The sequence below is a fragment of the Lytechinus variegatus genome, chromosome 2 (assembly GCF_018143015.1).
Source record: "Lytechinus variegatus isolate NC3 chromosome 2, Lvar_3.0, whole genome shotgun sequence".
NCBI lineage: Eukaryota > Metazoa > Echinodermata > Echinoidea > Temnopleuroida > Toxopneustidae > Lytechinus > Lytechinus variegatus.
In genome coordinates, this window is record NC_054741.1 from 13,663,361 (window position 1) to 13,677,899 (window position 14,539).

The window sequence follows — 14,539 nt, forward strand, 5'->3', positions numbered from 1 at the left end:
TTCAAATCAATAGCGCAAGACAGGAGATGAATATGCAGTGTTATGGTATTAAGGGGTTTTTTTGCAAATAGCACGACACGAATGTTGTGCCTACCCCTTTCTTTCCCAAATTGCTTAATTGCTGGAAACAAGAAGTATCATATCGGGAGTGGCGGTATAGTGTTTACCCGCTTCGACCAGAAGAGCAGAAATTCTGTGTCAGTGCCAAAAAAAACCCACTTTTCATACTTTAAACCAATGTATACTTTATCATTTCTGGCAAGAAATACACGAGTCCCATAACCCGGGATGGGGGGGGGATAGAAAATTGTGTCGGGACGGAGACAAAGGGGAAAGCCAATTTCGATATTTTTCACGCGCGGAGCATAAGAGTAATATTTTGTATAAGAGAGAGAAAAACGTCTCGTTTAGGTTAGTATACTTTTGGCAAAAAAAATAACCGATAAAGCTATACCCTTCTTTCGTTTTTCTCCCCTCGTTCGTTTTTTTCCATTTTCTTTTTTTCCTTCTTATAGTTAATGCACATTGTTCCTTTTCAGTACAAGGGGGATTCAAACCCCCTAGCCCCCCCCCCCCTGATGACTGTTGATCCGCACTGATACAGTATGTAACTGAAAAAAGTCAATTCTGATCTTTATCCTGTGAAGGTTTGGGAAAACATGTAGTATATAGGTCCTTTGGAATATAATTATGGTGATATTTCAGGTCACATTAATTCGCACTTTTTTGAAGCACCGTATCACATACACAGGTGACAGATGGGACCGTGCATCTCAGATATGTAAACAAAAATCATATCACTTGAAGAGCTATAGGTCAATGCTTGTAGGCATACAGTTTCTGATGATGTTCTTATCTTTGTTTAATAAATTATGAAACCTTAAGAAATTTTCAAAGTCTTCATTATTTCATTATATATGCTCTTTGGAATATATCTGTTACTGTTCATGTCTCCAAAAAGCGTCTGATTTTTTTTATATGTACAATGCATACAATCATTATGTATGAATATGCAAATCCCCCAACTTTAAATCACCATCATTTGAATTGGGAACCTCTTAGTTTCATTTGCAAGCCCTCGAAAGTTATTTACCCTCGGACTTAACTTGGACCCAATATTTGTCAACGAATCACCCATTGCTCTCTGATTCCAGCATATACATTTCAACAGAGACTAAATGCCTGAGTGTTCAACAATATACCGACTTATTCAACCAATGTAATTCTTGTGTAAGAAAATGTGCTTCTTTTTTAGTGTACAATTATGAGAAATTTTGGGCCATTTTACCAGGATATTGTAAGCGTTTGTTTTTTGTGTTATTCAATAGAGGTTCATCACCAGGGCATGTAAAAAGGGAAATGATGTATGAAGACATGTAGCCCTTCTGACTCACGAACATTATACTTAATTGAGACCTCAAACTCACATGTGGACACTCGCCTATTTTTCACTCACACCCCAACCCACACACACCCTGATACACCCAAGCTAACCATCATACACACACCCCCCTTCAAGCATGCACCAACCCGCATTCTTCAGAACACCATTTGTACACAAACACACCCTCACGCACACACCGTGCGCGCGCTCGCCCGCACACCCAATCATGTACGCACCCACATCTTTACACACTCTCCCTGTAGCAACTTCCATTTACATCTTCCCTTTTCTTGTAACATGTTTAAAGGCAAATTCCATATCATTACAACTTCATGTAAATTTAAATCAGATACAAGTATATCAAGCCCAATTCACGCCAAGCCGTTATTGATATGGATTAATCTTCAAATACTGTAATATATTTCTTATTAAATAGGTTCTCTTATTGTGTACCTAAATACTTTGAATAATGCCGGAATATGTACGGTTTAATCCAGATCGCCTGCACGATGAACGGAAGGTCATTCCATAATAGAACGATGACCAAAATCCTGATTATATAGGTACGCAAGAAGTTAAGACGTATCAGAGAGTAATCTATTGGAAGGAGATACTGAAGACAAAATGATATCCGATTATGAAAAGTACCTGAGACAGAACATCCAACGAACTCTTTTAAAGTGTCATTGACTTGGCAAGATGGCGATATATTTTCATTGCCATGTCAATTTAATAGCCTTAATGTGTCGACATGGAGAGATGATAAATTTTATGTTAAGTACTTCATACATCGTATGGAAGATTTAAAGTGCCATCGACTTGATAAGATATTTCTTCTTGTCACGTGGATGTATAAGTATATATGACGAGATAAGTTATCTTGCCAAGTCGACGTGTAGAAAGTAAAATGTTGATACAGCGAGATAAGCTATCTTGCCAAGTCGACGAATAGACAGAAAACTGTTGATATAACGAGATAAACTATCTTGCTTAGTAGACGTATAAGTTATCGTGCAAAGTCGACGAATAAAAAGTTACATGTTAATAATGACGAATGACGAGATATTCCCAAGTTGATGTCGTCATCGCGAGATACGTTATCTCGCCAAGTAAGCTTGTATGAAAATGTATATGTCACCGTGTCTAGTTGTCTACGTATCTTGCGATGAAGACATTTAATCTCACATGTTGACTTGTCAAAGTTTCAAAATAGAAATGTAAATTATGCCAAAGTTTTATTTTTATGTTACAAATAGAATAAAAATAATATGGAAGAAGACATGGAGAGATTCAACAATGTGCAAATTTGAGTAAAACAAGTGAAATGAATTATAATAAATAATGATTCGTACTCGGTCAGTGTAGGAGATACATCACCTTTGACACATATCATTTATTGATTGAATCAAATCTATCAATTGATTAATGTTTTCATTTATCAAAACATTTGTTTTATTTCATTTCAAAATTTCAAGGACAAAGTTACAAAGTAAGGGAAATACAAGCAACATTAAAGTGATAACATAGACGACAGGATGGTAACTTTACAAAGTGACGATTTTCAGTGTCAAAGAAGTCACTAAACTCGATTTCATCACAGCCAGGCAAATGAAAACTTGCAGAAATTGAACTAGAACTCCCTCTAATTTTACATTCGATTATCGAGTCAAGCTTTGAGTCATAGAAACCGGAAAGGTATTTTGATATCGTTAATTAATACTTCCATGATGTATGCATCATATGTTCCTGTTGTTGTGTAATTCGTTAGAAACGTCACGATTGTCTTTTCGTAGCTGAAAAAAATAATCTATCGAAATTTTCTACGAACAATAGGGCTGCTACTACTAATCGTATACGATCACTCATAGGTGGACTCCTAATTTTTTTGGCTTCCGCCGCCAATGCGATCACTATGATCATTTCACGATTAAGACTATGGTAAACGTGACACCATTACTTCCATATTTTCAATTTATTTCATCGTATGGAGTTGTGAAGTATTTTATGGCACCATAAACGTTCAATTTCTTGAATGGGCTACCATGTTGAAATCTAAATAAAAAACAAATAAATAAATTTTGAAATTACATAAATAAATAAATAAATAAATAAATAAAACAACTAATGATATTACGCTTGGCAGCGCTGAAGGAAGAGAAACAATCCATAACGCAAACTAAATCATCACTATTCGCTACCGTTCACCATTTTCGATTTCGATTGTTATTATTTTTTTTTCGATTTTTTTTCCCCAATTTTGTGAACGAAATTCGACCCTCTCTCCCTACCGCTCCAACAACGCTCGGGCGGTGTGACCAGGCCTTAAGAGAAGATTCCTTCATCGTCTCTTACTAATGCAAAACAACAAATAGCAGGGCAACTGTTTCGTTAAAATAATGAATTAAAACCATCTTTTAGTTATTCGCAGATATGGCCCTTTGCATAAATTATATAGTAACTCTTCAGGGAGTACTCGACTTTCTTCGCTCTTGAGCATGACATATGCAGCTCAACAGCCAATCAAAGCCCACCATTCCATGAAGAGTTACGATAATAGCTATTAGACGTAAGTCTTATGCATGGGTATCAGAGGTTAATATGCATGACTCCACTCACGGCGAGTCTGCAGGCACAGGTCCTGATCACTGATCTCTCCCCTTAGGGGAGATCAGTGGTCCTGATTAGAAACTTTTATCTACAAGTACGTATTCACACAAGACTAATGGTGCGTTGCAAGAAACTTGCGATCAATAATTGTAAGTCTTTTTCGGTCCCTTACTCAATCACATGTGTTGCGATTAATTGTAAATCTGTGTCTGAAAACTAAAGATGACGTCATATATTCGTTTGAATCAAATCATAGAGGAGTATTATAGAGTTACACTGTCCATACCTATGCTTCTCATTCTGTTCTCCCTTCCCTATTCTCTTTTTCTTTTCTTTTTTTCTTCTTCTCTCACCCGTTTTGCACTATTTAACAAATGTTAGGGGAGGTCGCCCCCTGCCCCCGCGGTGCCGCCCCGACTGTATAAGGCACCTCAATTAGCACAGGTAGATGACCAGTCGTGAGTTGAGTCGAGCATAGCTTATGGACACCTTTATGAAATATCCACTAAAAATAATGTATAATCCAAATCAAGATGAAAGATCGGGTGACATTTACAACATTGTAAAAATATATACATATTAAAAAAAATATCGACTCTAGAGTTATTGTAACATGAAATATAATCTGCTACATTGTATTTACAATACGAACGATTTAAAAACAAAGCCACTCGTTTACAATTTTGGTAGGCCTATTATTTCAGTAAACTTGATTTTTTGGCAATCCTCGCAAATAATTCGTTCACTTTGGCACATGTCAAATCCATATCTCTATACTACGAGAGGTATGTAAGGAAGGCACATTTTAAAAAATCTATATTTTCATTTTTTTTTGCTTGTAAAACTTTTCCTCGGAAAATGTGCCCCCATTTTGGAAAATAATGGATCCTGGATCCCCTGATTACACATATTTTATTCTAAAGGCCCTCTGTTTGTAAACATTAAAAAGTTGAGTTTCCATGAGTGAATAGTAACATATTGAATTACATACTATCAATTTTTACCGTAAATATAATCAGTCCAGTGCACGAGTCTGCCCTTAATTCGTTCAAACTTTGAAACAGTCTGCAATTAAGCACATCTATCTCTTTTACCTCCAATCCATATGAGTGCACTCAACACCAAAATTAGGGAAATATGTATGCTTTTTGTATTCTAATAAATTCGCATCTGGTAGTGCGGCTATAATAATTATGTTAATGATTTGTAGCACTACCACATTTACAGAGAGAGAACCCCCCACCAAAAAAAATATATAAATATATATATAAATATGTAGCATAACACAGAATAACCGTAGAAATAGGCTCAAATATTGAAAGTTTCATTATCAAAACAGGAAGTCGGTTGCAATTTATAACAAAACACATTTGATGTCTTTTCTCTGGGGAGGGGGGGGGGGGGTTACAACAGCCTCAACCTAATCAACATTCTAGTGCCAAAATGTGGTTTTTGCTTTAATGTATCATGGCCAAATCATCGCATTCCTACATTCGTTTCATTTGATACACGACACTGATAAAATAAAACAGGCGTATATTCCCGGAAGAGTAAATACAGCAGAGCAAAATCAAGGTTATAGCCCCCCCCCCAAAAAAAAAAAGAGAGAGAGAGAAAAAAATATAGAAATAATACAATTTGCTTATGAAGATATCACAGATAGTACGCACGATGGTCAAACACTTCGAGGTCTCACGGGCATAAAACATTTCCCATAGACTCGTGTGTTAAAGTGGCACAAGTGAATAGGATATCTGACAATCCATATCTGACCATAAAAGGGTCACTTGATCGACATTAAGAAGACATGTCATGAGAGATGAAATTAAAAATAGCCCTAATCCTTCCGCCAGTAAAATATACTTCCAAACCTGGTGATGATTCTTCCCAAGTTGGAAAAAGTTTAATAGTTACCCTCCGTAGAATAAGTGTTTATAGATGGACAATCATATTCATACACTTTGTCGATCAGCTGTATGAAAATGAAATAAAATAAAAATTGGAAATAGGTTGGATCGAATGAATATCTTTTGCCTCTCGTACAAGGGGGCGCTATAGCAATATATTTCCCGATCTCGCTACATTTTACATCTTATCTTACATCTACAATAATATAACACAATGACAATAGTATTCAAACCTTGAGGAAAGATAGTAGAAACATTAAAGAAGAGAAAGAGGAGGAGGAGGAGAAGCAGAAGAAGAAGAAGAGTGAAGATCGAAGAGGTTGAGAGGGAGGAGGAGAATTATAACCGGGAATATAAAATACGTTTGGTGTTTCTGAAGGCATGACATCATACATAATAGAAAGGAGATACTATAGATTATTTATTTCAAACACAGTCATAGGTAAACATAAAACAAGGAGGCAAGAGTTAATTTAACATTTGCTATGTACAATTAATTAACAAAAGTACTGATTATCGCTAAGTGATTTCACAATTGAATTCGGAAAGGGCATATTTTTTAATTACTGAAATAAAGCACGTAATTGAAAGGCAAGACCGACAACATCGGTGGCGAAATTTGCAGATTATGCTTTTATCTTAATTTGATCATGCATATAAATTATTCCAGTTTATAAAATGGTATTTGAAAACAGAGATTAATTATTAAAAATATATTCTTCACCTTATTGGCAAGCCTTTATTTCACGAACTATTTCAAATATACACATTGCTAGATAAAACCTATCCTACAACATATTGTCACATGACTTTGTCGTGTGAAATCGTATGCATGTAATCAAAGAGGAATGTAAATATATTCATCATGAATAATCGTCATCATAAACATCTAAAAAAGGATAACAACCAGGCAGATACGCATGTGCTGGGGATTATCATAATTATACAGATCACACTTGGCATGCTTGGAGAAACTTTTATCAAATACAATTGTGCATTAATTGGTTGTCCACTTTACGCTTTTGTGATTTAATGCGTGTCTGCAATATGGTAAATAACCACCTCTATCAAACCAAATCAAATATTCCACAATAAAATACAATTCTCAATTTGGATGACTGTGCGCACCTAAAATTGCCCCAATTGCGTTTTCTACCAGCAGTGAATCGTAGACCTGCGTTGATCGGCTGCTGGTTGTATAAAATACATAATGGACAAATTGGTCTAGAGTTGGTTCCGAAGACCTCCTGTGAGATCATTGATGATTCCTTGCTTGACCAGTTTGTGAAGGAATTTCTTCTCGAGGTCGATTCCGTGGGTAAACGATGACATAATGGATTTGGTTTTCTCTGAGCTGTAGTAATGGATCGGTGTATCTGGGCGTTTGATATCGTAGCCGAACCCTGCCACTGATATCTCGTCGCAGAACCTTAGCGCCACCATAATCGCCATTGAACCCGTCGTCGGTACATTCTGCAGAAAGATGTGAACACAAAATCTTAAACAACAAATTCTTGGAAACTTCATGAAATTCAACAAAAAAGAAAAATTATACCTCCAGAAATCTTTGTTGAATTTTTGTGCATTGCAAAATTTGAATTGAATTTGAATTGAATTGAATAGTCATTCTACATGTCCCGGAACTGCGACCAGCTCCTTTCAGCTGGTGCAGCATGTCGATAAAATGAATATGAATGAGCCAACAAAATATAATTAAATAAACAATAATAACTTATCTTGCATTCATTAGACGCAATGAGAGTTTGTGACACACTATTTGACATGGGACGTGAGTTGGTAACATAGACCTCAAATGCACGTTCGTGAATCAGACCTTACAGGTGAAATCTAGTTTACAAGACATCTAGAATATGAACATTGTATCTAAAAGAAGTGAGTTGTAGCAGAGCACCAAAAGTTGCGTCTAGATTTTTTCACGCCCTGGTTTGTGACAAGGACAAGTAAATATGGTAAAGCGTAGACTACATCCAGTATGTCCATGAGACATGATGTATACTTTTGACACAGAGCAGTACGTGAGTTCGTGAAAACTTTAAAAACCTTATATACATCTAGAAAAGGTGAAGTAATTTGTGACAAAGAACCTAAAATTGTTATCCAGAAGATGTGATTTGACTTTGTGACGCAGAGGTCAAACGCCACGTCCGGAAAACATGATTCAAGTTCATGACACAGAATCTAAAATTTTTATCTACATGTTTATAGAAGACATGGTGAAGCCTGAACCAGTGTGTGCTATACAGTTTGTGTGACAGGCCATGTAGACATCACTTACCTTATCCATTTTGCCCTTCGCTATCTTAAATCCGATGAGATTAGCTGAAAGTTCTGATATGATTGCCGGATTAAATATTCGAATATCCTTTCTCGGTTTCGGCACAAAATCCGCAGTCGGGTGCCAGAATCCCTTTAGTTTTTTCTGTATGAATAAGGGAGTTTAAATAAATCTAATTACATCAACCAATTAACAATTGTTTTTGTTTTGTATCGATTGACAATGGAAATAAAAGCAAAACCATGGTTTGTTTTGACGTTTTTCGTGATTGGGGTATTTCAGACTGATTTGGCGTATCCGCTTTTTTTCAATTTCGATCGACAAGATCACTGCCCAGGGGGTGTTTCATGAAGAGGAATGGGTGACTTTTTACAAAAATATGTTTTAAGACACGAAATTTATTAGCATCTGATTGATCATGTTGACTAAGTCATGTTTGTCTTCACTGACAAAGTTTTTAAAGAAAACTTTCCCTTGGATCCTAATTGGCTCCAACAAAACGGCCCGTATATGATTGGCGAAATTGCCCATTCAGGTACTCCTTGTCTCCGCTCCTTTTTTTTTGGGGGGGGTGGGCCCGAAGATAAGATTATTAGGGTACATTGTGGATAGTTGTGTCTACTTCTTGGTTAACATGGTTAATGAAATATAGCTGAGGGAGCTAAAAGAGCTCACTTCAGTGGCCGATATAGGAAAAACAAAACCAACACACGGTACAAGTGACTAATTGTGTCTTCTTGTTTTTCTTCCCTTTTCAACCCCTAACTGTTTGCAATTTGTAAGCCCCCAGTATATGTCCGAGAAATGAACATCCTTACCAAGTCACGACCTTCTATGATGTAGTCGATCCACTGGAGGTCGACCTGTTTGAATGCAACGACAAGCAAAGTCCAGTCCTGAGCGTAGACATCTGGGCTGAGAACCGAGCTCTCGGGATAGACAATTCGTACTGTGGTTTTCGACCCGACGTCAGTTTCGTATCCCTTGATGGGCGCTGTATTCAATCTGAAAATAACGAAATAACTCGTAAGCATCATTGAGGCATAAGCTAGAAGATATATTTCGTCCCCCGCTTTATTTTTTCATTGTTCTTGCTCATCATCATCATCATCATCATCCTTATCATCATCATCATCATCATCATCATTATCATCATCATCATCATCTTCATCATCACCACCATCATCATCGTCGTCGTCGTCATAATCATCATCATCATTATCATCATCTTCATCAACATCACCATCATCATCATCATAATCATCATCATCATCATCATCGTCACTACCATCATCTTCATCACCATCATCTTTCCAACAACTATTCCATCTTCATTATCACAATGAACATGACAAATGACCAAAAGGATCTACGGAAAATGTCTAAAATATCTTACCTGAATACCGCGTCGTATTTGTCTATCTCACTACCAAGCTGGGCCCCTTTCATTAGACCTCCATTCCCGATCACAATACACCGACGACACGACAACCTAATCGTGATTTATCGGAAAATAAAAAGCAAATGATCACTGTTGATGAGGGGTACTCAGCTATCCGAGGTACCGGAATAAGTTTTATTGGTAAAGTGGTACACTTTAGAAATATGATTTTTTTAATTAATATTTTTCACCGTTTATTCTGATAAGTTCAGGTGATTCATGACAGATCGAAATGTTGGCAATTACGATAACCACAACTACATAAAAGCAACTAAAAATTAGATTTTGGTTTTGAATCCTGAACAAACTTACTTTATGGCCTATACTCTCTTTAAATACTAGAGTAGTTTGACCAGTTCACTTTCAAATAGACAAATATTACAAGTTCTTTTACTAATAAAAATACTACCTCACAAATAACAAACTGCTGATATTCAAATGCAGCCATTTTGAGGTTCCATTTCATATGTTGTTACTTGTATGGGGGAGGTTATAGATATTTCACCCAAATTAGTGCTGATGACAGGAGACTCTACAAATTGGTCTACGTAAAGTATATTTGTATACCCTCCAAATGCTAACCCCCCCCCCCCCCTCCACAAATTTAAAAGAGAATACATTGACAGTACGATCATTTTATATCGTTACCACGTACACTTTCAAAAAGAAATCTGTCGAATACAGTTTATAAATTTTGCAATATTCCAATATCCATTTGATGGATCTACAATCAGCAAACTCTGATTCTAGTCTACAAATGTAGACCCACATCTGCAGTGTGTGTACCTTAGCTGATTCAACGAGTCTGCATAGCAGACTAGGTCTACTGAGGCTGCAGAAGCTCGCTACGCTCGCCCTTTCAGGCTGGTTTGCGAGCTTCGCAAACCAGTAGCAGATCCCACCTTACGAGCCATTATAATTCAGAGTCTGCATAGCAGACTACTCTGATTCTTGGTGGATCTCTCCATTCCCTGAGTTATACTCTCAGAAAGAGATAACTGAAAATACACATATTTTTACTCCACTTATTTCCGCTCACCATACCTAACGATTTATTTTTTGTTTGTATCATATCGTATGTACTTGTTATTCATTTGTATTGCCAATTTGCAAAGTTGTTTATTTAAAGTCAGTGGATTTGACATTATTGACGAGTTGAAGTGAAAAAAAAATAAAACTTGAAACTTTAAAATTCGATAAATGAACTTACTTTCTGATTTCTGCCGGAATATCCGTATCAGGTAATTTTTCAAGAAGAGACCTTGTTGCTCCTTCTGTTCGTAAACAAATGAATATGGAATCAAATATCACCAAATTTGAAAAAAAAAATCATCTTTATAGCGAAAGGAGTACAAATTAAATCGTGGAAAACGTTTTTCCTTTCTTGTTATTTATGTGGATATGGGAATCTTTTGTTAGAATGTTACTTTTTTTATTCAATAAACTAATTTTATTTGAAAAAAATAGACACGAGGCAAAATATACACTTATATATGATTAAGATATACATTTCAAAGAATATGTAACGTTTTTTTTAAGTTTAAGAATGTGTAGAAAAAAAACTCACGAAATCACTTTCGTATATATTAAGTAACATATTTTCTGACAATTAAAAGCAAGACTCTGACATGGCCCATCACGATATAAATTAAATATAATGAATCATGCAAAGAACATTTTATCATAGGACAAATACATGGCTATGATCAATTTGTGAACTTAGTAGGAAATTAATTTTCTACATATCGCTGTACCAACTACCACACCATAACTCTCCAATTTGACCCAGTAAACATCCGCCTCTTTTTGTGAGAGGTTTGTAATTATACTTTGTCCGAAATAATTTTAAATCAAAATTAAAGATAGGAATATGAATTTTAGGAAAAATCAAGAGGAAAATACTTACCTAATCGACGGAAACCAAAAGGAAGAGAATATCTGGTGGAGCTAGCAGACTGTAATGAGGATAATGTCATGAATGGGGTAATGCTTCGATTGAACTGTTCCCCAAACAAGTTCTCCATGCGATCTGGCGCCCTCTGGTGTTTGCATGTTTTAACGCTGTTTTCAAGTTTTGATGTCTCTTCATGTTTGACGCTGTTGTCATGTTTTGGTGCCTTTTCATATTTGATGCTGTTGTCAAGTTTGGGCGCCTCTTCACTTTTAACGTTGTTTTGAGGTTTAGGAGGCCCTTCTCCTTTAATGTTCACCTTTATCCTTTTTATGTTGTTGTGAGGTTTAGGAAGCTCTTCTCCCTTGATGCTAATGCTAAGGGGAAAGGAATTAAAGCATTATTAATATTATTATTATCATTACTATTATTATTATCATTGTTATCATTATTTATTATCATCATTATTATTTTTATTACTACTACTATTTTTATCATTATTATCAGTATTATCATCAATATTATCATCATCATCATTAGTAACAAAATGATTATCATCATCATTATCATCATTGTCATCATCTTTTTTTTTCAAACAAATGCACACATAGCTACCAAAAATGTTCATTTATTTGAATGAAGGATAAAAGCTAGAGCACTGATGATTAACTACTTTGCTCGATGGCATAAGTGCCATGGCCGGGGATCGGAGCCTGGGCTTTCATGTGTCTTGTCAGGCGCCTTAGACCACATCCACATCATCATCATTAACATCTTCATTATCACCATATCGTCATCATCACCATTATCATCACCATCATCATCATTATCGACATTACCATCACCATCATTATCATCATCACCATCGTCATCATCATTATTGACATTACCATCACCATCATTATCATCATCACCATCGTCATCATCGTCATCATCATCATCATCATCATCATGACATCATCATTATCATCATCATTATCATCATCATCACCATCATCATCCTTATCATCATCATCATCATCACGATCATCATCATTATCATCATCATCATCATCATTATCACCATCATCATCATCATCATGATCTTGATCATCATCATCATCATCATCGTCGTCGTCATCACAGCAAAACTTGAATGCTATAATGAAATACCACTATTGAATTTTTACAACTACTATATTTTACAATTATCCAACTTCGACCAATTTGTATACCTTTTTGTTATATTTTTGTCGATCGAGGTTTTGTTCGAGAATATGTATTCTTGTCCTTTCGGCTGAGATACCTGCAACAAACCTGTATAAACAAAATAGGAACAAATACGTTATCAATTACATTCTTTGTATCATTTGATGTTATAACGTGTATTATGCACTTTGGTAAATGCATTTTTATAAATAATCGGAATGATTAAACAATAGAACTTCATTATTTTCTACTTTGACACGATATTTTGTTTTAGGTAACTATGATTGATCCCACACGATCGTCGCCAAATAATTCAGTTATTGTTTGGTTTTAGTTTTAGTTGCTGTTTTCATATCACTTAACACAGGCCTTGCTTTAATATTGTAAATCAAGCCAAAAGTAAAATCATCACATATCCGAGCAACGTTAAATACTTTAAAAAATCGTAAATGCAATACGATTTTGAGCTTATCTACTTATTTTCCTCGTTCTCTCTGCAAATAATTTACATTAAGTTTAGATTTCTGAATTCAAATGATTCCTCAGGTTAATTTTCATGACCAAATGTCCCTGCTCTGATCAGAAAACCTGGAAAGGGTATGTACTGGGACGTTGTACGGTGCGCGTCCGATGCGTCTGCGTGTTACTTACGTCCTCCTAAGATTCGGTGTTCAAGTGTATTCAATCTGCGAAGTCTATCTACAGTTCGCTCGTCTTCTCTAGTCCCATAAGATGTTGGGTAGTTAACGAAGATGACGACGCATGTCGTAAGAAACATAGATCCGAAGAGGAATATTATTCGCATGAGACTCACCCTCATGATTCAGCAATCGTTACCGTTGCCGTAACTCCCCTGCAAAGAAAATGCAAGAAAATAACGATGGAAAGAAATGTTAACACATATTATCAAATATTGTTTTTTTATAATTATGATTGTTTTCAATGAAAAAAAGAAATAATATTAAAAATAACACAAATGAATATTAAGATTTATATTATTGATAATAGTTATTCTAATAATTTCTGATAATAGCAGATTAATTGCTAATAGAGCTGTTAAGGAGCGTAGTGTACAGTGACTGCAATTCGGAGTGCTGACTTTTCTCGTTCAAATTTGAATTAGACAAATCAGCACTCCGAAGTGCAATCATTAGGAGCTAGATTAGCACTTATTTTTTAGAGTGTAGTAGTAAAAAGTAATATTAATAACGACGACAACAACAACGAACTTTAATGATAATAATAATAATAATAGTAATGATACTAATGATAATGATAACAATTTTAATAATAAATAACAACAACAACAATAATAATAATAAAAAATAATGATAATAATATAATAGTATTAATAATAATAAAATGATAATAATAATAATAAAAATTATAATCATCATCAATTTTATCGTTGTATATCGTGACTAACATTTTCATAACCATCGATGTCATTTTCACAAACAATACGTTAATCAAATGCGCTATTTCAGGAAGTTCCTGAACAAACGCTTGTATACTACGAGATGTATATATGGTCCATGATAATTATAAACCCTTCTTTTACGATATACTGACGTGCAAAGCATGATTGGAGTGCTTGGCTAATGTAATATTTACTTGTTGCAGAGCTTTCCGTGCAAATCCACTCCAATATTGGCACCAGACAGAGAGTACCCATGGCAACGCCTGATAAAATAGCCCTTTTCTCGCCCTTCATCTTTTCTTTGTATTGTTTACTGTTGTATGAATGTCTACAGGCGTATCCCGCCAGTACAAGTCTTTGCTTTTAGTGTCTTGCGCTTTCTTCTGAAAAAATAGCTTGTATATA

General features: G+C 35.4%; 1 protein-coding gene across 2 annotated transcripts in view; it reads right to left on the reverse strand.

The window, feature by feature from the left end:
* Window positions 1–5,262: 5,262 nt before the first annotated feature.
* LOC121407378 (lactosylceramide alpha-2,3-sialyltransferase-like) overlaps window positions 5,263–14,539 on the reverse strand; it is a 33,332-nt gene continuing 24,055 nt past the window's right edge. For both annotated transcript variants that reach the window (XM_041598427.1, XM_041598428.1), the window contains exons 2-9: window positions 13,366–13,567; window positions 12,741–12,822; window positions 11,542–11,903; window positions 10,846–10,909; window positions 9,591–9,686; window positions 9,013–9,199; window positions 8,195–8,338; window positions 5,263–7,371 (exon numbers count right to left, since the gene is read on the reverse strand). In XM_041598427.1, coding sequence (XP_041454361.1) covers window positions 7,123–7,371; window positions 8,195–8,338; window positions 9,013–9,199; window positions 9,591–9,686; window positions 10,846–10,909; window positions 11,542–11,903; window positions 12,741–12,822; window positions 13,366–13,534 — 1,353 coding nt within the window. In that variant the 5' untranslated portion in view covers window positions 13,535–13,567 and the 3' untranslated portion in view covers window positions 5,263–7,122. The remainder of the gene's footprint in view (window positions 7,372–8,194; window positions 8,339–9,012; window positions 9,200–9,590; window positions 9,687–10,845; window positions 10,910–11,541; window positions 11,904–12,740; window positions 12,823–13,365; window positions 13,568–14,539) is intronic.